Here is a 23761-nt window from a genome sequence, read left to right as displayed (position 1 = left end):
CAAAAGGAACATAATAGGAGATCTTTGATTAAGTTTAAACGATCGATTGTAGTGTAAACAAATATTAAAAATGAATATAAAAACGGAAAACACCATTGGAGTGACAACGGTTGCCAGAAGGTGCTAATTGTCAGTCATTGAGTGTCAAAGGCTGAAAATTACCTTTGAACGTCGCAATCTTACAATGAAATTACGCAATGTAACAGAGGGTGTGGAGTGTCAGCTATTTAGTGCCAAAGGCTTGAAATTGCCATTGAACATGGCAATCTAACAATGAAAATCCTGGTGGTGGTTATAGGTTGGATGCAGATAGCCATGCTGTGGAGGTGGTGCTTTTAGTAGTCAAGTGCATATCTTTCTGTGTTTTTGTACCCAGTTTCTGCAGTTCAAATGAAAACAATGGTCATTTTTAGTTTATACATTTATTTATGTGAGAAAAGGTTAAAAAACCTTAAGTGTAACAACATACGCCAGAGGGAGTCATAGGGCTGATAGATTTTACCATGCTGGCCTCAATTGCCAGAAGTCATGAGAAGAAATGTTATTGGGGATTTCTGATTAAGTTTAGGCGATCGATTCTAATTTTAAAGAAAATTTCTGAGGAAAATGTCCGAAAAATGCCGTACACCTTATAATGGTTGCCAGAAGATGCCGTGTGTTAGCCATTGAGTGTCAAAGGCTGAGTATCACTAGAAAATAATGCCAAAAAAAAAATATAGATTTAAGCCATATACCCTGTGCCCGTTGAATTTACCTCTAATAAGTCATCCCTTCCTCTCAAGGTATCTAGATTTATTGGCTAAAACTGACGGTTTTCAAACACAATTATATTTTTTCGATGTCGCTGATATAATTACAGTGAATTTATTAGGATTGGTGCAGACAATCCTCGATTGAAGGACTTTCTTGTTGAAAATATCCCCTTCCTACCTTTATAATATAAAATTCAACGCCCTAAGAGTGAAAAGATTTTAAAATGTCTGTGAAAATGTTTATAAATAAAACTTGTTTGTACAAAAGTAAGTGTCCTTTATATTTCTTGCTCAATGATAAAACCTCAATAAATTGCACTTCTGCAATTTAAGCATCTTGTAGCCTATAATCGCATATGAATTTTAATCGCATATGAAGGTGTAGCATATTCTAGCCATAAATATACTCTTGCTTTTATTTCACCTCTGATAGCGCATTATTTATCCAATAGAGTAAAAGACTCTATTACTAAAAAAATGTGCTTAGAACAATCCCCAATATTATCTTATAATACCCTATAAAGTATTGCAATGCACCTTAAACCTAAAAAATTTCCAATAATTGATTTTCTCGTCCAGCATATTAATTATTTTATACGATGGAAACACGTACTCCAATGTTTAAATTGGAAAGTATTCACCGGATTCGGAATATCAGGGAGGCTTTCTTGGTTTAGTTGTTTATCGCTCCAGTGCGTTGAAGGGAACCCCTTCCAAATACTAATAAGGATAAAACTCTTGGGATTTTAAAAGTTTAGTGAGAAAGAACTAAAAAAGCATTGGAAGAAAATGAAATCTCTTTAAGTATTATGTAACATCCCAGGCGTTCATCATCATTACCTAACACCCCAACTGCGTGTTCTCCTCAGTTACAAGCGGTGGCCCCACGAGCCCCGGAAGGAACAAGTTATACGAATTTGCGTCATCCTTAACATAAGTAATCATCTCCTACTACAAAAAGAAACAACTAACAACCAAACCTACTAACAACCAAAGAAATATTAAAAAATTTATTGAGAAAAATTCTTATAAAACTTCTTGAAGTGTATGAAACGTCTTATAAAACGTCATTAAGAAAAATGTTTTAAAACATCTTAAAACACCTTGAAAAAAGTCTTAAAGAAAAGTGTCTTAAAACACGTCTTGAAATGTCTTGAAAAATGTCTGGAAGAAAAATGTCTTAAAAACATCTTGAAATGTCTTGAAAACTTCTTGAATAAAATGACTTTAAGAAACATTTCTTAAAACACGCCTTGGAATATCTTGACACGTCTTGAAAAACGGCTTGAAGAAAAATATCACAAAAATGCCTTGAAATGTTTCGAAACATCTGGAAAAACATCTTAAAGAAAGATGTCTTAAAAACGTCTTGAAATGTCTTGAAACGTCTTGAAAAACATATTGAAGAAGAATGTCAAAAAAAATTTCATGAACTGTCTTGAAACGTCTTGAAGAAAAATGCTTTAAAAATACATTTCGAAAGGTCCTAAAACGTCTTGAAGATAACTGTCATAAAAAAGTTTTAAAATGTGTTTAAGAAAACACTCTCTATTACGAAATAACCAAAAAAATCATGAAGAAAACAAACTATTTCGCAACAACGAATAATGGCGGCAAATAAGTTGGTTTTTGAGTCTGAAATTGAATGGACAAGGAATCACCAAGAAAAAGTGGCTTACCAGTTCTATCAAACCAGAAGCAGAATACAGCTGTCCGTTGATCAATTTTCTTTCGTTTCCTAATGCAACTTTACTTCTTACTTACTCACTTTTATCTGTATATATAGAGTATCTGTAATGTATCTATAAAGTATATATAAAGTATCTGTAATGTTTCAGTAAAGTATCTAATGGATCAATAAAGTATGTGTTAGTAACAGCAGCACACTAGCAGGTCTTTAAGATTGAAAGGAGAAATAATTTTTGGGAAAATGGCTTACCAGTTCTGTCATTCCAGAAGCAGAACACAACTGTCGGTCAAAAATTTCCTTTCATTATGTGGTGCAGATTTACTTATTACTTTATTTTGATATCTGTATATATAAAATATCTATAAACTATCTGTAAAGTGTGTGTAAATAATAAATGCATATGAGTAAGTCTTTGAGATTGAAACTGAATGAAGAAATAATCTCTGGGAAAAATGGTTTACCAGTTCCGTCATATCAGAAGCAGAATACAGCTGTCCGTTGAAAGATCATCTTTCATTTCCTGAAGCAACTGTACATTTTACATTATTTTGATATCTCTGTATATAAAAAAAAACCTATATTGTATCTACAAAGTATCTATAATAGATATGTAAATTTTCTATGATGTATCTAAACGTTGAAAGATTTCCTTCCATTTCCTGAGGAAACTTTGCTTCTTGGTTTATTTTAATATCTGTATTTATAAAGTATCTATAATACATCTGTAAATTATCTATAATGATCTATACAGTAACAGTGAGTAACGGCAGCACATAAATTTGTCTTCGAGAGTGAAATTGAATGGAGAAATAATCTCTGGGAAAAAATGGCTTACCAGTTCTATCATATCTAAAACAGAATACAACTCTCCGTTGAATAATTTCCTTTCATTTCCTGAGGCAGCTTTACTTATTACTTTATTTTGATATCTGTATATGTAAAGTAGCTGTAATGTATCTATAAAGTATACATGAAGTACATGTAAAGTATCTGTGATGTATCTGTAAAGTATCTGTAATGTATCTATAAAGTATCTCTAAGTAACATCACCACATGAGAAGCTCTTTGAGAATGAAACTGAATGAAGGAGAAATAATCTTTGGGAAAAATGACTTACCAGTTCTGTCATATCTGCTGCAGAATACAGCTTTCCATTGAAAGATTTCCTTTCATTTCCAGATGCAACTTTACTTCTCACTTTATTATGAAATGAGAGAATAGACACCTTTTCAAAGTTTTCAACTCCTCGAACAAGGCCTTGGCAGTCTTTTGGTATTCCCTGTGGAAAATAATGAAATAAACATATAATTGGATACACTCATACTTCTTAGTTTTTTTTTTTACCAGCTGATAATAGGTTTTGGAATATGATAAATGAATAAAGAGGTAAATTCTCGTATTAGTTAAATTAATAAAACTGTTGGAAATATCTACTAACTCAGTTATAGGATTGCAATCACTAAACTGCGAGTCACCGTGTTTATAAAGCCTGCTATATAAAGAAAAAAGAAACAGACAAATTTAGAATTATACATACATATAGAATAAGTAAACAAATGGATATGACTACTTGGTGCTTGTAAAAATAAGTGGGGGAGCGTCAATTTCTTAGAAACATGAAATAAACAAGTAAATTATGTGAAAACTATTGAAAACTAACAAAATATTTGCGCCCGTAGACTTAGATCTGAAACCCCAAAGTATTCAAAGCTGCTGCATTCACAACTCACAACTTTTTAACATATGTCTGATTTATACCTCGATTTCACGTTTTCTATTAGTAACATGAGAAGTGTATTGGTTTAGTCTGGATATAGCTTGAGGAGAATTTCATTTTTCCATCTTATTTTACTTTATTTGATAAAAACAAAAATCTTAGACCACAGCCATAACTTTTGTCCTTCTATCCTTAAACTTTGTGCATGAAATAAACTAAAATCTTCCTGATCATATAATAATAAAATTGCATTTCTTTACAACCATTTTTAGACAGACAATAAAAAAATGGATTTTTTCTTAGAAGGACCCAACAATATAGTTCTCAAAGGACGCATTGACCGGAATAGAAACCTTACCGTAGTTCGGACGTTTTCATTTTATAAGCTTTAAGTCTACTTTGCCAGCCTACTTCTAATGCCTTAAAGCCTAAATATTGGAAAATATCATCTATTTTCCATTCTATAGAGATTCCTTGCGTGGAAACAGATTAATCCTCTCAGTATTCTAATCAGAGGTAAAGCCAGCTAATTCTGTTTTCATTGCCACAATAGTTGCTGCATAATCCTTGTAAATGAAATGTTGTTCTTCTGGGTTAACTTCAATAACAAAGCTATTCTTTTCAATAAGTTAGGCCACAAGAATCTTATACTTGCTTTGTAACAAAAGAGAGAGAGACAGACCTATTATGAAGGGAGGGGGGATTACATTATCATTAAAAGTTATGAATGCACAAAAAACAGTGTACATGAAAACCTTGTAATTTTTTCAAAGTATAGTTTGATTACATTCATTAGATTCCAGGAATAGCTGCACCATCGTATTAAGTGAACCACAGACCATAGAAACTTAAAATTGAAACTAAGTCATTTAAGGATACTATCTAGTAACAAAGTTCTTGTCACTGCTATTAATTTTAAATTGTTTATTCAGCTTCTCGTAAACAGTAATTTGTAGTTATGAAGAAAATATTCAAAAAATATTTAAAAATACACTTGGCTGGGAATTCAAACATCTAACACCCTTTTGGGGTGGCAAAAACGGTACTTGAAGTTACATTCATCCTAATGAAATGCACCAAAACCCTGACGATAACACAATACCTTAGAAACAAAATTATGGAAACTACGACAAAGAATTGTGGAAAGTAGGCCGCGCAGTACCCAGTATATTAAATATTCAACCTAAACCTACTTATCTCAACCCTTGACCACCTCTACATATTAAATAATTAATAAAAATAGACGTACTTCAGTTTTCTCGCTCAAAATAAGAAAATCATAACCAATCCAGGAAGGGAAACCGGACTTTGTTAGATCTTATATATTGCGTAATTCTTGACTGTGTTCCGTTTAATAGACAAGTTACCCAAAAAAGTAAATCGTTAAATTGACGTTTTGCGCCATTTTATAATGCTAAATACCAATTTTAGCCACTATCGAGAGCAACACTTTGGTTTTGTTTCTTTGCTATCGGTTAAACGCTGAAGTTGTCAGCCTATCGAAGCTTTTAAAACGTTATTTTCAAAGAAGAACACGATCAGTAATCACATGATTAAAGGCTATACTTCAGCGTTGAAAAAACAACAATAACAAAAGAATATCGAAAGAAGTGACTAAATTGACTTTGCAGCCAGTTGAACTGTATCCTTTTAAATCGTAGACATCGTGACGGATCAGGACTTGGAACAATATCTTATAAAATCTAGTTGGTATTATAAAGCTAAATGTAACTTTTCAGGATCAAAATACCACAGATGACAATCTATTTATTATTACCTCGTTGTTTTACGTTATCGTTTGTACCCGTTGCGTAAACACTTAATTCTAGGTTTCAATTAGTATGGTTGGGCTACACCAACTAGCAAAAGCTACAAGCCCCTCTTCACTAAAGATGATTGTAGCCTCAAAGGCGATTATTACTTACAAGTCCCTTACATGTCTTACCACTGGAACCAACACGGTCTTACCATCAAATACACTGGAAACAAATAATAGGTACACCAAATAGCAAAATTTGCAAGTCCCTCACTGCCAAAGATGATTATGATCTAACAGCCGACCTTTTCTTATAAGTCCCCTACATGTCTCACAATTGGTATCGGCTTATTTTTGGTTTCAGTGTGTGCCTTACTACTGAAGTTGTCAACCCCTTGAAACTTTCAAACTAGTATATTTCATGAAGGAATTTTTGTACCAAAAAATGGATGACATACGCTTGAATCAAATTAGCTAAAAGAAGCTTTAAAATAAGTGCTAACATAACCGTTTATTTTGTTGAAACTACTTGCATCATAAGAAACGAAAATACTACCGGACAGCATTAATTGCTCTGAAACTTGGAAACTCAATATTAAATTTTTTTTGGAAATTATTAATTTATAGTTGAAGCAGATAGAAAATAAAGAAAACAAATTACTCCGTTCGTTTTCTCATATCTATATATATATATATATATATATATATATAAATAAGTTGTATGTATGTTTGAGGACTGACGTCATTATAAGGATTGAGCATTATGCCGTCATGTATGTATTTCGTATTTTAGTATATGACGTCATTGTAAGTTGAAATCATTATAAGTATTTAAGGCTTTGTATATGACGTCATTATAAGTATATGAGGGGGCGATTCAAAGAGAATATTTAGTATAAATCCTACAATGGCAGAAGAAACAGCCGAGGAATCAAATCGTGCGAGAAATTTTAGTATAAATCCTACAATGACAGAAGAAACAGCCGAGGAAGCAGCTCAAAGAGATAATGCCAAAAGGGTTACGGCTAAAAGAGAAAGTAACAAAAAGAAATCTTGCCGAGGAATCACAAGAACAACGTAAAAACAGGCTTGCGGCTCAAAGAGAAATTACCAAAAAAATCGTGCCGAGGAATCACAAGAGCAACGTGAAAACAATATATATATATATATATATATATATATATATATATATATATATATATATATATATATATATATATATATATATATATATATATATATATATATATATATATATATATATATATCAAAGGTGGGACACAGGGACACAAATACAATGGCTCGTAACTAATATGGCGTGTAATGACTTACGCGTGTGGGGGGGCTTGAGGGGGGCGGTGCAAAGCGCCCCCACCAACTAGGTGTTGATGGCGCCACACCAACGGCTAGTTTTCTATAATTTTCTTTTTTGAACATTGAATTGGTATTCAGCATTTCTATTGTGCATAAAAATTTTCTAGTCGATCCTACTTTAAATTATAACCATCGTTCAAATCCAAAATTTAAGAACACAATTTAGATTCGGTTCATTTGTAAAAAAAAAACAAAATTGAAAAATATTGACGTTCAATCTATCTATATATATAAAAATAAGTTGTCTGTGTGTCTGTGTGTCGATTGACGTCATGTTTGTGTGTCGACTGACGTCACTGACGAAATTACAGACCGGGACATCGGGACACAAATAACAACCGGGACACCGGGACATAGGGAATATAAATGACGACCGGGACACTCAAAGAGAAAGCGATCGGGACACAAGGAATGTTCGATTAGCAATCACCATCAACAAAGCACCGGGACACAAATGAGGACCGGGACACAGGGAATATAAATGACGACCAGGACACTCAAAGAGAAATTATAGACCGGGGCACCAGAACACAAATGACGTCCGGGACAAAAATGACGACCGGGACACTGGGACACAGGGAATATAAATGACGACCGCGACACTCAAAGAGAAATTAAAGACTGGGACACCGGGACACAAATGACGACCGGGACACAGGGAAACAACGACAACGGGGACACCGGGGGGGGGGGGGCACAGGGGGATATATAAATGACGACGAGGACACGGGGAATGTTCGATTAGCAATCACCATCAACAAAGCTCAAGGGCAATCATTAGAATAATGAGGTATAGATCTGAATACAGATTGTTTTTCCCATGGACAATTATATGTTGCATGTTCAAGAGTCGGTAAACCTGACAATCTATTTATATACAGAGACAATGGGACAGCCAAGAATGTTGTATATTCGCAAGTTTTACGTAGTTAAAAATATATGTATCTATCTATATTCACAGGTGGGACACAGAGACGCAACTACAATGGCGCATAACTACTATGGCGCGTAACGACAACAGCTAGTATATATATATATATATATATATATATATATATATATATATATATATATATATATATATATATATATATATATATATATATATATATATATATATATATATAAATAAGTTGTCTGTGTGTCTGTGTGTCGAGTGACGTCATGTTTGTGTGTCGACTGACGTCATATTTGTCGACTGACGAAATTACAGACCGGGACATCGGGACACAAATGACGACAGGGACACAGAGACATCTATCTATATATATAAAAACTAGCTGTTGAGGTGGCGCTTCGCGCCACCCAACACCTAGTTGGTGGGGCGCTTCGCGCCCCCCCAAGCCCCCGCGCGCGTAAGTCGTTACGCGCCAAATTAGTTACGTGCCATTGTAGTTGTGTCCCTGTGTCCCATCTGTGAATATAAATAGATTTATATATGTGTTTCAAACTACGTAAAAATTGAGAATATGCAACATTCTTGGCTTTCCCATTGTCTGTGCATATACAAAGCCATATGTACTAATAATGACGTCATATGCAAACGCTCTTTTTACAAACAAACAAACATGCATACACACAACTCGTTTTTATATAGATAGATAGATAGATAGATACAATACAAATTAACTGCGTTAAACTTGCGAATCTACAACATTCTTCGCTGTCCAATTGTAGCTGGATATAAATAGATTGTCAGGTTTACCGACCCTCGAACATGCAACGTACAATTGTCCATGGGAAAAACAATCAGTATTAAGATCTATACCACATTTTTCTAATGATTGACCTTGAGCTTTGTTAATGGTGATTGCAAATGCTAATCAAATTGGGAATTGCAACCTTTAAAATTGAAAAGGCAGATCCGTTGGAATCATGGGAATGCGAGGAATAAGAACAGCCTCACCCTCAAAAGGCCCTGTCAAGATTGTGGCCTCTATTAGGTTTTCTATTTTTTTTAGGGCAAGTCGCGTGCCATTGCAAAGCTTTGGTGGGTTGATATTTCTTAAAAGTATTATTGGTACGCCTATTTTTAGTTGTAGCACGTGTGGTGGAAACCCTGAAAGATCCACGGAATTTAAAAATTCAGATGGATAATTAACCTCTTCATTTGGTTCCAAAACTGTGTCGACTGACTTGTAAAGGACTGCCTGGTCTCGATTCTTGGTCAAAACAATATTGTTGATTTCGTGGACGTCTATATTTATGGGTGCGAGAATCGCTCTTTCACTTAGCCATTTATTATTTTTATAATTTTTTAGAATATTCGGAAATACTTTTTCAATCAATTCATTTTTGGACTTCACTAAATTACAGAAATCAGCAGGTAGTTGTATACGTCCTGAAATTGAGTCTACTGGGAGCCTTCCGTTTCCAATTGACAGCAATTGATCTGAAAATGTTTGACCAGAGTCATCGTTTTGCAATCCGACACGCATATTTGTATGTAATTTTAATGTTTTTACGTGTGCCCACAAATTAGAGTTTTTTAGGCAAGCTTTCATTTCGTCTGCAGGAGTTGATCTAGGTATTATAGGTAATGTTTGCCTGAAATCTCCCGCAAGCAATATTAATGTGCTGCCAAAGGGTTTCGACTTCCCTCGCAAATCTTTCAAGCATTGATCCAGAGCCTCGAGCGATTTTTTGTGTGCCATTGTGCACTCATCCAAAATAATAAGTTTGCATTGCTGCAATACTTTACCCATCCCAGATGATTTGGAAATATTGCACGTGGGAGTTTCTGTAGAATGCAAATTCAGAGGCAATTTCAAAGCGGAATGAGCAGTTCTTCCACCAGGCAGCAATGTTGCGGCTATTCCAGACGACGCAATTGCCAACGCTATTTCATTTTTTGATCGAATTGATGCCAGAATCAGTTTTATCACAAACGTTTTACCAGTACCTCCTTGCGCATCCAAAAAGAAAATTTCTCCAACGTTGCTATCGACACAATGCATTATCGTATCATAAATGTCTTTTTGCTCCGACGTTAACTTGGAAATGTTATTTTGTACATACGACAATAGATCACTCGTACTGTAACTTTGTTCACGATCCAATTCTACACATGTCGAAACAGCAGCGATACGGTTAGGTGATGGCATTCCCAAATCCTGAAGAGGTTTGTTTGCCATACGTACGCACAAATCTTCTATAATAACTAAAGTGTAGTTATAAATTTCTGATGTAAAATCAAAAGTCATATCTGACGTCTCTAACTGTTTTCGATGGAGTATATCTTCGGACATTTTTGATTGGGGTGAACGGTGTAGAGTCTTCCTATCGTGGTACCTTTGAAGATGGTAGGTTGGCCGTCGACTGACTTACCCTGTTTTCGACGTTCAAATACGTTTACAATAATATCATCTGACCACTTATCGACATTTTCATCAGGTATTTCAGCGGAAATCACATCATCAATTTCGTTCGACGTAATTTTTTTATGTAGCCAGATTAGTATATGTGCGTGTGGCAAACCTCGTTTTTGCCATTCCACTGAGTACATCCAGCATCGCAGTGACCCAAACACTTCAAGTTTTACTATGTAGTTTATCAGTGATTTCAACTTTTGCCGGAAGACACGGGCCGTAATGTCATGTCTATGAACCGCCGATTGTCCTTGAAGTAAAAGCTGCAGTATCTCATCCCAAGATTGATTACATATAAATGTAATAAATAAATCTGGACGACCATAGAGACGACAAAACATACGCAAAAGCATCTTGAGCATATTCATGCATATGACGGGGACTGCCAGCATATGACGAAGATAAAATTGTTAATCTTCCAACGTTTGTGGTATTACCGTCATTTATAACTGCATCTCGCAAATGAATGTATTGTTCAGAGCGGAGCTTGGTCTGATTCAGGCGGATATATAGCAAACGTTCTGATAAAATTTTAGCATACATATCAACGACGAATTGGTGAAACAATTCACGGCATGGTAAAATTGTTAATCTTCCAACGTTTGTGGTATTACCGTCATTTATAACTGCATCTCGCAAATGAATGTATTGTTCAGAGCGGAGCTTGGTCTGATTCAGGCGGATATATAGCAAACGTTCTGATTCAATTTTAGCATACATATCGACGACGAATTGGTGAAAAAATTGACGGCATTTTAAAATATAATTTTCTTCATCCTGCCGAATCATTAGTCCATAGGAATAATAATGCATTGCACTGCATTTCTTATTCATTTCTTTGTTAGTGGCTGGATTCATCAATTTAATATTAAAGTGATAGCAGTCGGCTCCATCCCAAAAAATGATAGGATATCATTATCATATCAGGATATCATAGCATCGATGAGTTTCAGCAATTCTTAACAACTGAGCGTTTCGCTTATGAAGAATAATATCTCGAGGTAAAAACTGATCACCGACCATAACGATTGCCACTTCGTCGATAGTTGGAGCATTGTATCTACGCACATGTTGGCCAGGAGGCGTTTTGTCAGCGGAAATATCAATTTTATGCGTACCAGTAGGTATCAAATTGATGGCTGTTTTAAACAGACGCACTAAATTATCATTTTCGTGGAAAAGATGTTGCAATTGGGAAACGATTGTCCTTTCAACGTTGGGAGAAATTTCACAACGTGCATTCAATTCAGAATTTCTATCACTGATGAAGTACAATTGTAAAAATTTATTATTCTTGCCTGAGAATGGTAGAAGGGACCCTGCTCTATGATAAATTTGCCCTTTTACTTTGAAAGTAGACATAAATTGATCTGGATTTTCGATTTGGGCTCCAAACGACGTCATTTGGAAACATGAGTTGTATTTTCCGATTTGTGACAAAAAACGCTTAGATTCTGACGTAGTTCCAGTAAGGAAAGTCTTCAATGGCTCTGGTGGTGCAGCCAATAGAGGAAGTTTAACTTTTCCTGAGGCGCAACACATTCCCATTGTTTCACCATTGAATTTCAAGGCCTTGCAATAGGGACAAATTTTAGACATAGTCCCGATTTGAACACATCTACTCAGGCTATAATCATTGACTGGGCTGTACCTGAATGCCAGGCGATAACTTTCAGGTTGCTCTGACTCCTCGGCACGATTTCTTTTCTTACTTTCTCTATCAGCAGCAAGCCTGATTTCTTTCTGTTCTTGTGATTCCTCGGCACGCCTTCTTTTTTCACTTTCACTTTTAGCAGCAAGTCTGATTTCATGGTGCTCTGGTAGTTCCTCGGCACGCCTTCTTTTTTCACTTTCTCTTTTAGCAGCAAGTCTGCTTTCGCGTTGCTCTGGTAGTTCCTCAGCACGCTTTCTGTTCTTTCTTTCTCTATCAGCCTCAAGCCTGTTTCCTTGCTTTTCTTTTGATTCCTCGGCACGCTTTCTTTTCTGACTTTCTCTATCGGCAGCAAGTTTTTTGGCATAGACTCTTTCAGCATCTTCCTCGGCTGTTGCAATTGTAAGTTCATCAGTCATTTTAAAGTTGAACATTAATAGATTTCTGCGTGAACGCATGTCTTAAATATCTTTAATGACGTCACCGTCATAACAAAAATGACGAAAACTAACTTCATGACGTCAGTCAACACACAAACATGACATCACCTGACAGACACATCCACAGACAACTTATTTTTATATATATAGATAGATAAGTTGTCTTTGTGTCTGTGTGTCGAGTGACGTCGTGTTTTTGTGTCGACTGACGTCATGTTTGTCGACTGACGAAATTACAGACCGGGACATCGGGACACAATTGAGGACCGGGACATAGGGAATATAAATGACGACCGGGACACTCAAAGAGAAAGCGACCGGGACACAAGGAATGTCGATTAGCAATCACCATCAACAAAGCACCGGGACACAAATGACGACCGGGACACAGGGAATATAAATGACGACCAGGACACTCAAAGAAAAATTACAGACCGGGACACCGGAACACAAATGACGACCGGGACAAAAATGACGACCGGGACACCGGGACACAGGGAATATAAATGACGACCGCGACACTCAAAGAGAAATTACAGACTGGGACACCGGGACACAAATGACGATCGGGACACAGGGAAACAACAACAACGGGGACGCCAGGGGGCACAGGGGGATATATAGATGACGACGGGGACACAGGGAATGTTCGATTAGCAATCACCATCAACAAAGCTCAAGGGAGATCATTAGAATAATGAGGTATAGATCTGAATACAGATTGTTTTTCCCATGGACAATTATATGTTGCATGTTCAAGAGTCGGTAAACCTGACAATCTATTTATATGCACAGACAATGGGACAGCCAAGAATGTTGTATATTCGCAAGTTTTACGTAGTTAAAAATATATATATCTATCTATATTCACAGGTGGGACACAGGGACACAACTACAATGGTGCGTAACTACTATGGCGCGTAACGACTAACGTGCGCGGGGGGGCTTGGGGGGGGGGCTACCCAACAGCTAGTATCTTTATATTTTATACATTTTTTTAAATCTTTCTTTTTATATACTTCACTTGTTGATTTGCAATTAGAAGTTTCAAAAAAGGGCACCCACAGGGATACTTATGAAGGGTATTATTTACTCCCTTCACTATAAGAGGAAAAGATTAAAACAATCTAAAATAAAAAAAGAGAAAATTAAAACAAAACGGAAATAGATGAGTTAAATGGAAGACCTTAACAAGCTTAAGATGCGTTGTATAATTGCTTTTTTTTGGGGGGGCGGTTCTCTAGAGGATCACATTTTAAAACTAAATACCAAGCTTAACAGAAGGGAGAAAAATCACCTCATACTTGCAAAAAGTATGAACGTCTCCATAAACATTGCAATAGTCTATACTGGAGTTTGAAGCAAGAACAATTGAAACCGTTCAAGCATAATCTAAGGGAGACACAATATAAGGAGAAAAATTACCTGATATTTCCAAAAAGTACAAGTCTTCATAAATATTACAAAAGTCTTTACTGGAGCTTGAAGCAAGAGCAATTGAAACCGTTCAAGGATAATATAAGGCAGACATTATATAAGGGAGAAGCATAGCCTTAAATTTGCAAAAAGTATGAGCGTCTCCATGAATTTTGCAATAGTCTTTAGAGCAATTGAAACCCACCAGGCATAATGCAAGGAAGACATAATATAAAGGAGAAAAATTACCTGATACTTGCAAAAAGTATGAGCCTCTCCATAAATATGGCAATAGTCTTTGCCGGAGTTTAAAGCAAAAGCGATTGAAACCGTCCAGGCTGCCAAACTCAAAATGAAAACCTCCATATTCTTTATTGTACATCCACTAGAACTCAGAAGTGTATCTAAGAACAGATATTATTTAAGAACAACTTCACTAGAATCTAACTAGATGCCTTCACAAATTTCAATATAAAAGAAAAAAAAAGAATTATAAATTTGAACTACAGCCAATGACAGTACTTTGTGTGTTAATTTTGCTGACTGCTAGCTTTAATTACTTTTATTTGTTTTATTTGGAAAGATACATTGTCTACTGTCGCATAAACTTTGAGAAATACAAAGGCTTGTGAAAATAACTTTTAGATATCTTTTACTGGGGGAAATTTACTGCCAAGACTGAATTGTCCTGCTTAAATAAGATGATATATAGGGATAATGAATGAAGAAGTTTAGTGGACCAAAATTAAACCTTTCTTGCTATAAATGTTGCTACAAAGTCTGATAAGTATGTGAACCAAGATTAGAATGTTGGAAGCTACAACATTGACAGCAGTTAAGTATGGTTCTGAAGAATGTGTTTTCTGGAAGACAGAGGAGGATTTGTTTGATTTTTTTTTCCAGATAGAATGTCTCTGGGAATTATGTACGAATGGTTTTGGGTATCCGTCTAGCTGACTAAATTAAAAAAAATATATGCTACAGGAAAAATGTGTTTCAATCCCAGTTCCTGAGGCTATTTTGTACATTTGAATATTTTGGGACTACTTCTTCTGCTAGTTCATGTGTTAGGGCTAAATACGTTGTTCTATTTGGTGCGGTACGCAATAACTGGGCTAACTTGACGCTGTCAAAGTCAAAGTTCTCCGTCCAGCATTTCTCTAGTCTGCCTCGTGGACGAAGGCCGTGGAGATTCTTCAAGAGCGATTTTGGAAAAAGGACTCAGCTTTATTCAATTGATGTGGCCACATCAAAATAGTTTCTGCTTCTAGATACTGTTGAAAATGGTTTCATTGAACTAGGATCTCTAGCGTTCTTCCATATTTTTATTGGTGTCAGTGTGTTTGATTTAAGGAATGCAACCAAAGTATCTCTTCTGAAAAGCTAGTAGTGTTCTTTCATCTTTGGTTTGCAGTTTAAACATTTCACTCTGTATATGACTATGAGAATCACTAAAGTATTAATCAAGTGCATTTTGAGTTTGTTGAGTAGATGGTTACATTTCCAGAGGTTGGATAGTCTTCAGAAACAAGGGCTAGTAAGTGCGAGTCAACATTTCATATCGGAGGTGTGAAAACTATCAGTAGAGAGAAGGCTACCAAGTTTCAGGATGTGGTTAACCGTTTCAACCTTTCTCCTACCTATGGTGAAAAACAGTGACTCGTCTATTATGTTTTGTGTAGTTATCAAGCCTTTGATCATGCTGACATTGATCCCCCCCCCGAACTGTTTTGTGGCATCGTAAAGTTTATTAACCTGTACCTTAAGTTTTTATGGGTAATATTTTCTATCAGCAGCCCTCCTATTAATGAAACATATTACGACTACATTAGTGATAGAACAACATTTTAAAAGAGATCAAAGGGGCATGGCTATAAGAATCAATCGTGAAGTAATCCGTACAAAGTTTTGAACACTTCTTACATCTCATCATCGGTTATTACTTTTTCTTGAAACTGATCGTACATGCTTTAAATTGCATAGACTGTCTAATAAGTGATCCTGTCGTAAAGGAGAATATACCGTAGTCCTTTGCGCTATTTTAGATCAGATTCCTGGCTGAAATCAACAAATAGTGGTAGAGTTCTTGGTTGAATTCAACGTGTGGTCCCAGAGCTGTTCTAGTAAACCCATTAGTAAGCTAAGCTTGAAATCCTTTGTCCGTGAGGACATGGATTCGAGTCCTAGTGTTGCCGGCTATTTGGCTTGGAATGGGGTCAATGGTGTCACTCTGGAAGCTGAGACAGAGTTGACCTTGCTCTAAGCGGGTACCATGGGAAATTTTGGGAAGGTAAACAGGAAGGGTGACCCCTTCATTGTACTTTCTGGCTAAAGGACTATGAAACAGAGAACAGTAACCTCGGTTTGGACTTTAGAGTCTCGTACCTAATTTTTAAATTGTGTTTACCTTTTGTACTGTCTCTTGATTTGACGAATGACAAATATATAATCGGTTTTAGATCTTCTAGAGCAAAAAACCAGTCTTATATTCTATAGTGATAAGGGCAAAAATTGTTCACATGCATTGGAGTAAGACCTTTATCTGGACATGTAACTAATGGCTTGTGAGGATGATTAGAGGGTAGTTTTCACGTTCTTTCTTTAACCCCCTTTTTGAATAGGGACAATGGTAGCCTTGCACCACTAACTGAATATTTGGTCGATTTCCCAGACCGCTCTTTTTGTTGTGGCTCTTACTAAAATATTAGATAGTGAATTTTGAGTTTGTTTTATAGATTTGTGCTGCCTTTCTGATCTCTCAGCCCGTTAAGTACCTTGGGATTATTATTGACGAAATTTTATCATTTAAGTGTCATGTAAAAGCTATAAGTAGAATATTATCGCAGAATTTAGGGATTATCCGTAAACTAAAACATTTATTTCCTTCATATGTTATAAGGTTATTATATTTTTCTCTGATTCATCCGTATATTTTGTATTGCTCGTTTGTATGGCTTGGGACATTCCCCTCAATACTTCGCCCAATCCGCGTACTGCAGAATAATGCCATTAGATCACTTTGTGGAATAGGTAACCGGGATTCGGTCAGGTCAATGTATAGTATGATAAATATAATGCCTGCAGCCGGATTGCGTGATTTTTATACACTGGTTTTTATGTATAAGTACCATTATGGGTGCGTTCTAGAATGTTTTACAGGAAGTTTTCGGGATAGGTCTAATATCCATGATCATAGAACTCGTAAAAGTGGAGATATTGAGGTTCCTCGCCTAGTTTCAAGTAGGACTGCTTTTTCAATTATTTATAGAGGGGCTAAGCTTTGGAATAAGCTTGTTCCAAGTATTAAAGAATTGCCCATTAATCAATTTAAGGCCGTGCTGCGTGTGGGGTTTCTTGGTGGGTATTTATTTGAAATAGATTGAGATTGATTGATTTAGTATTGAAAATAATTGATTATTGTTGTTTTCTTTTGTTTTCTTTTTTTGCTTCGGGATCATGATATTATGTTGTTTGATTGTGTATGAATTATTTATATAATTTTTTTTTCTCGGTACACAGTTTCACCTTTCTGCTCATTTTAGATTAACTCATTGTTTTTCTGTTTTTGTTCTTTTTTTCTTCTATTTTTTGTTCTTTTTGTTAGTAACACACCCTCGCAAGCAACGCTTTTGGTGTGCTACCGATTGATTTTGTCTGTGTTATTTCCTTTGGTTAATAAATTAATACTACTACTACTACTACTACTCTTTTCTGAAGGTACTTATAAGTTTCTCGATTGTTGCAGTAGGATTTATTACAGATGAAATTGCTTATCCTCGAATAGGTTAATGACCTCATCTGTGGTTTTTTGTTTTTCATTGAAATTTTTTTATCCAAGGACAGCGTCCGCTGTCTCGATGATTGCTGATGGGTTATCTTCGGTCGGGGAATATGTTTCACTATAGGTGATCAAAGGAGAAGGATTTGCCAGTGTGTTTCGGAATTCTTAAGACAAAGCGGAAATGTAGATTTGCGGTTTTTCACGACCCCGTTTGATATTCACGTGGAATCTTGGGGTTTTGTTGCTTTTGGCAAATTTCTCGTCCTCAACTTCTATCAGGGTATCAGAAGGGTGTGGTAGACTAGAGATCTGCTCCGGATACTGCTAATGTCTCTAGCAGAGAAGAGTTCCGGTGCTTTGATATCAGCGTGATATTAGCAATATCAGCACAGAGTGGAGGGATTCTCAGTATGATTTGAAAAGCAAACAGAAATTGAATAGCAAGCAAGTTCTTTTTCAAATGAAAGAAAAGAAACTTTTCCTGCAGGAATTGTCTGTAGGAAATTCCCTGGTGAGGATTTTCAGTGAGAATGGAATTGTCCGCGGAGAATTTATTGGCGGGATATTTTACTCCTGCAAAATAAGTTTTGCACGAATTTTTATTGAAGGGGATATTTTCCACGGAGAAAGGAGGTGGAATTCCCAGCATTATTTGAAAAACAATCAGAAACTAAATAAAAAAAGTTTTTCAACTGAAAGCAAGAACCAAAGTCAAAACTTAAAATGAACATAAATTATTCCACAAATGGAGTGGGGGATCCCCTCCTAGATCCTTTACTTTTTACGTTAAAGTTTGGCCTTTTGTGTAAACTCCTTAAGGTTGACTCCTGAAACGCATGGGCCGTTGAATTGGAATAAGAAGCTTTTTTAAAGTAGAGAACAAACTTAGTGAAAAGAGTAATGCATTGACATGAGGGCAGCCTCCCTCATATAGGACAAAATTCATCTCCCTCACTGTAGTTAAAATTCATCCGAGTCATTAGTAGCTCCGTCAGTCGGTTCTACAGAAGCACCTACTGTTATAACTGATGCCCTGAACTTTTTGGGATAAAATGAGCGATAAGTATTCTATTATTAATACTTTTTAGTTATATTGCTAATACGACCCCAGTCTAGACAAGACTGCTTTTTACCCCTACGACCCTTCTTCCGTTCTTTGTTATTTTTCTTTTCATATGAATGTTTTTGCAGTTGCTCCAATAAATTTATTGATTAGTATTAATATATATAATGTAGTATACAACGTAGTATACAATACAATACATAGTATACAATGCAAATAATGTATTCGGGAATGTCTTCTTGCAGTTTACCATGAAATTGAAGTTTACATGAATCTACACATACTTATAAACTCTAATTACATGAATAGAATGGCGAAAATAAATTTAAATAAGTGAAGTCATTTATCATAAATAAACATGCTGAATAAATGTAATAAAAAATTGAACAAATACAATAAAATCAAAATAAATAAATAAAAATACATGATTTAAATTTATATACATTTTAATGACACAGTAAATATGATTTTGGTAACACGTAAAATATACTCAGACATTAAACCACTCACAAAATGTCATGTTCGACTATAATTTTCCCTATGCACAAGCCGTAGCCTTGTTTTTATTTTAAAGAGTATCCTTTTCAAACAATTCGTGGCAACAAATCATAAATAAAGAGCGATTTGGCTCAATAACAGCCGAAACTCTAAAAAACGGTATTTTGATATCAATACACCAAATGAATGAGCTTATTATGGTAATTCTAAATATATAACTTTTATCAAGTTTGGTGTAACCCATCAAGAATTACGAGCCTGATAAAATTTGCTGGTATTTTCAAAAGGGGGAAAACCCCATCTAAACGTCAAGGAATCTTGATGAAAATCACACCATCAGATTCAGCGCATTAGAAGACCTTTCTGTGGAAGTTTTCAGCTCCTATATACGAAAATATGGAATTTTGCATTTTTTGCCAGAAGAAAGACTATGGATGCTCGTTTATTCGTTTTTTCTTCGCTTGTTTTTTATCCCAAGGGTGATAGTATCGTAATAATTGTCCTAGAAGGTCAAGAGAGGGTGTTTTCGAATGGAAATTAAAAGTGATGGTGCCCTTTTTAAGTAGTCAAAGAGATTAGAGGACAAATAGCCTCCCTCCTACTTCTGTTTTCCCCGTAAAGCTATCAAATTTAAATTTTGAGATACTCATTTTGTTCCCTTTAGTTGAAAGATACAATTACTATGTCTTTAGGAGTAAAACGACCCCCCAGAGTCTGGGGGAGAGCTATATAAGTTTTAAAATTTGCCTATTGTTTACATATTGCATTTGTTGTTGGAAAGTATAGGGTACAGAATTTTTTTTTGTGGGGGGATTTTCAATTTTTTTTTGTATTTGATTCCAGTTTTAGCGGTAGCAATAAAAGCCACTGTTCTAATAGAGATTTAAGAATTTTAGCGCTGTTGGTCTCCTTTATACGCCATGGAGCCTTTGTGGGGATAAGTGTTGTGCATTTATTGAAGTTCATCTTTGTTTTTATTATTGAAATATATCTATCTAGCTACTTATCAATATATTCTACTTTTATATTTTGTTTTTTTCTCTCTGTAAGTAAGTGACTTTTTTCTCGGAGTAAGTGACCCGTATATCTTACCAGTAATTGATAGGCCAAGGAGCTTTTGGGGGGATTACAGTATTATTGTATTCGTATTGCATTATAAATAAATCATAAACATCTATTATATCTATTAATTAATAATGTGGATATCGAACATACTCAATTCGACCTCACACGATCTCAAAAATGGTTTCAATGCAAGTCCCTTTTCAGTGCCCACTGTGTAGTATGTAATCCAAATTTTTAATTCGTACTGCTGTCTTTTTTATGGCTCTAGCTCTCTCTGTCTCTCTCTATGAGAGAGAGAAAGAGAGAGAGAGAGAGAGAGAGAGGGAGGGAGAGAGAGAGAGTGAGAGAGAGAGAGAGAGAGAGACAAAGATGGAGACAGAGACAGAGAGAGAGAGAGAGAGAGACAAAGATGGAGACAGAGAGAGAGAGAGAGACAGAGACAGAGAGAGAGAGAAAGAGAGAGGAAAACAGAAGAAGAAAGGTATAGAAAGCGATATCGGAATGTATACAACTAGGAATAGTACCTTTTCAATACAATATATTATCCAAAATATAATTTTGTGTCTTTGTTAAGTCCCTTTCACAATAAGGATTTTGCAACCACTCAAAAATATGTGTAGATTGTTACGAGTTTTTTGATGATACTCTTTTGTGGTTTGACATTGAATATGCATTCGCTTGTGCGTAAAATATAGACAGCTAAAAACCAACTATTATCTTGATTGTCACCTTTAAAATATCATTTTTGTAACTAATTTTACATGGACAAGGTCAATGTCAGCGCATCCGGTCATCAGTGTGTTTTTGATACGCTTTGTGGATTTTAACTATACAATCATGCAACGATACGATAACAGTACCTGCCATAGATTAATTGTACTAGTATTTCATATAATTATTCCTGTACCAAAAACAACAATTATAGTAATTGTTGGAAAAAAATGGAAGAAAAAGGTGAACGGAAGTAGCATTACAAAAATGCTATCGAGAATATTTTTCGACATAATCTTGAACATTCCAATTTTTATTGCTTTGTTAAGTAATACTTTCTTTTGTTTTTCAATTATCTTTAACAAAAAAAAATCTTGATCTTTTGTTCTTTTGACAGGGTGCCATTATAATTAATCATACATGGACATTTATTCAGGTTCATTTTTACAGTCTAAAATCAGGCAGAGTATCACGTTCGGCATCACATCAACATCACGCAACTCCAACAACAAGCATCACATCATGTATACGGGGAAAAAACATCAAACTGGTGAAGCCAGAGAGACTTCTCAAACGTACCTTTCTGACTGTACCTGAATCAATATGTAACTTGATTCAAATGTAAGTAAAGAGTCACATCAAAGCTTAAACGAATATAAAGTTTTCCATATATTCGGTGGGTTGGCGCCACCTCAACCCCTCTCTTTACTTTAAAGTTGTATATTGCTATGCAGAAAACATTTATAAGTGCAACAAATTTGCACCTGATAGTCTTTTAAGACATTGCAACACAAGATAGAAAAAATTAAGCCAAATGCACATCAGTAAGACCTTCCGTTCTTGAAATATCATAAAAATTAATTTCTATTCCATTTCAATCGTCCCTGTCCTGAGAAACATTTTGAGAAGTCAATTTTTGAACTGTTTGTCGAGTCCACATACTAAATACCTTAAACAATTTGAGAAGCCACGTACTGTTGCATAAAGTATGCAAAACCACGGAACATTAATATTTGCAAAACAATTCTATTAAGATTATAAATTTTTTTTCAAGGGTTATGCGAACGCAGAAGAAGCTTATTATTATGCATTTTTCACAAACTTTTAAGCCTATATAAACTATTTAAGCATACTGTGTCATTCGATATATTTATTTAACTGTCTCCGTTGATTTTACTCCAGACTCAAAAGTTCCTAATTGTAATTATTTTTCATATGTAACTTTATGACTAATATATCTTAAAGGACAGATATATGGGTGGGTTGAGCCTTCGCCTGATATAACTGGGGTCAAGTTTGATTGATGTAAGACTAGACCAATAAGTGTAGCCAAAGCAAATGGCATTGACAAATTGTCTGAAGTAATGAAAATACAAAATGAAGAAGAAAGAAAAATAGGGTTAGAAGATTTTATAATAAAGAACGAATGCTACCTAATAGTAGCTAAAATATTAACTAATAGTTAAAGACGTATATGGATACAGTGGGACATTCATTTCATAATTATGACTTAGAGAATAACAGTCTTAGCCGTCATGCTGCAGCTTTTGTCAATTTCTGTTGTGGTGACCAGAGTCACAGTGGTACCGGAGGAAATAAATTGACATTATAAAAAATGCTGTATGTTTTGTCTTTCAGTGCTGAGGACGGACATAATTTATTCCAAAACTTTTGTCATCTCCTTCCATTATTATTAAATAAGAAAAACAAGTTTTTTTAAATGAAAGTAAGGAGCGACATTAAAACTTAGCTTTTCCTCTTCAACACCTTGCTCTTTACGCTAAAGTTTGACTCTTTCTCTTAACTCTACCTTTTAAGACAGTAAAAAACTTTAGCGTAAAGAGCGAGGCGTTTAAGAGGAAAAGCCCCTTTCATATATGGAGTAATTTCTGTTCGTTTTAAGTTTTAATGTCGCTCCTTACTTTCATTTAAAAAAAACTTGTTTCTTTTTATTTAATTTCTGGACGTTTTTTAATTAATGCATGTTTTGATCTTAGCTGTCCGAACATGAATAATAAAAACGAAATTTGCATAATATTTTTTTTTGGCTAAATGGCTTCCTCATAGTTTTAATTGCAAGATGTCGAGAAAAAAGGAGCGAGGGAGGAAGCCTAGTTGCCCTCCAATTTTTTGATTACTTAAAAAGGCAAATAGAACTTTCAATTTTTTACGAAAATTTTCATTAGTAAAAAATATACGTAATTTATGATAACTTACGGAACGAACTTGAGTTACAAACCTTCTCCCAGTAATGGGTTAAATCGCATGGTGACGCAAAACACCATCGTGGGAGGATCTTCTATAGGAAGACAATTGCGGCAGGGCGTAAGATCCAAATCCATGGACAACGGCCTCTGCAAAGGACTGTCTTGACTCTTTCGGGGTACCTGTAAGACTGGGATACTTGCGGTCAACTCTATTCCCACTTGAGGAGTGGCACCCCTCGAGGAAAATATAGCCTAGTAACAACACAGCATTC

General features: G+C 35.4%; 1 protein-coding gene across 2 annotated transcripts in view; it reads right to left on the bottom strand.

Annotated features, from left to right (window-relative positions):
* The window catches only part of LOC136027494 (peptidase inhibitor 16-like), an 89099-nt gene extending 67852 nt beyond the window's left edge, over positions 1–21247 (bottom strand). Inside the window, exons 1-3 of one of the 2 annotated variants that reach the window (XM_065704807.1) lie at positions 21096–21247; positions 14414–14549; positions 3560–3721 (exon numbers count right to left, since the gene is read on the bottom strand). In XM_065704807.1, coding sequence (XP_065560879.1) covers positions 3560–3721; positions 14414–14530 — 279 coding nt within the window. In that variant the 5' untranslated portion in view covers positions 14531–14549; positions 21096–21247. Of the gene's footprint in view, positions 1–3559; positions 3722–14413; positions 14569–21095 lie in introns of both variants that reach the window. The other variant, XM_065704806.1, reaches the window with a different exon arrangement.
* Between the last annotated feature and the right edge of the window lie 2514 nt (positions 21248–23761).

Source organism: Artemia franciscana, chromosome 5, assembly GCF_032884065.1.
Source record: "Artemia franciscana chromosome 5, ASM3288406v1, whole genome shotgun sequence".
NCBI classification, from domain to species: Eukaryota; Metazoa; Arthropoda; class Branchiopoda; order Anostraca; family Artemiidae; genus Artemia; species Artemia franciscana.
The sequence above is the reverse complement of the archived record's forward strand: the minus strand, read 5'-3'. Positions and strand labels throughout refer to the sequence as shown.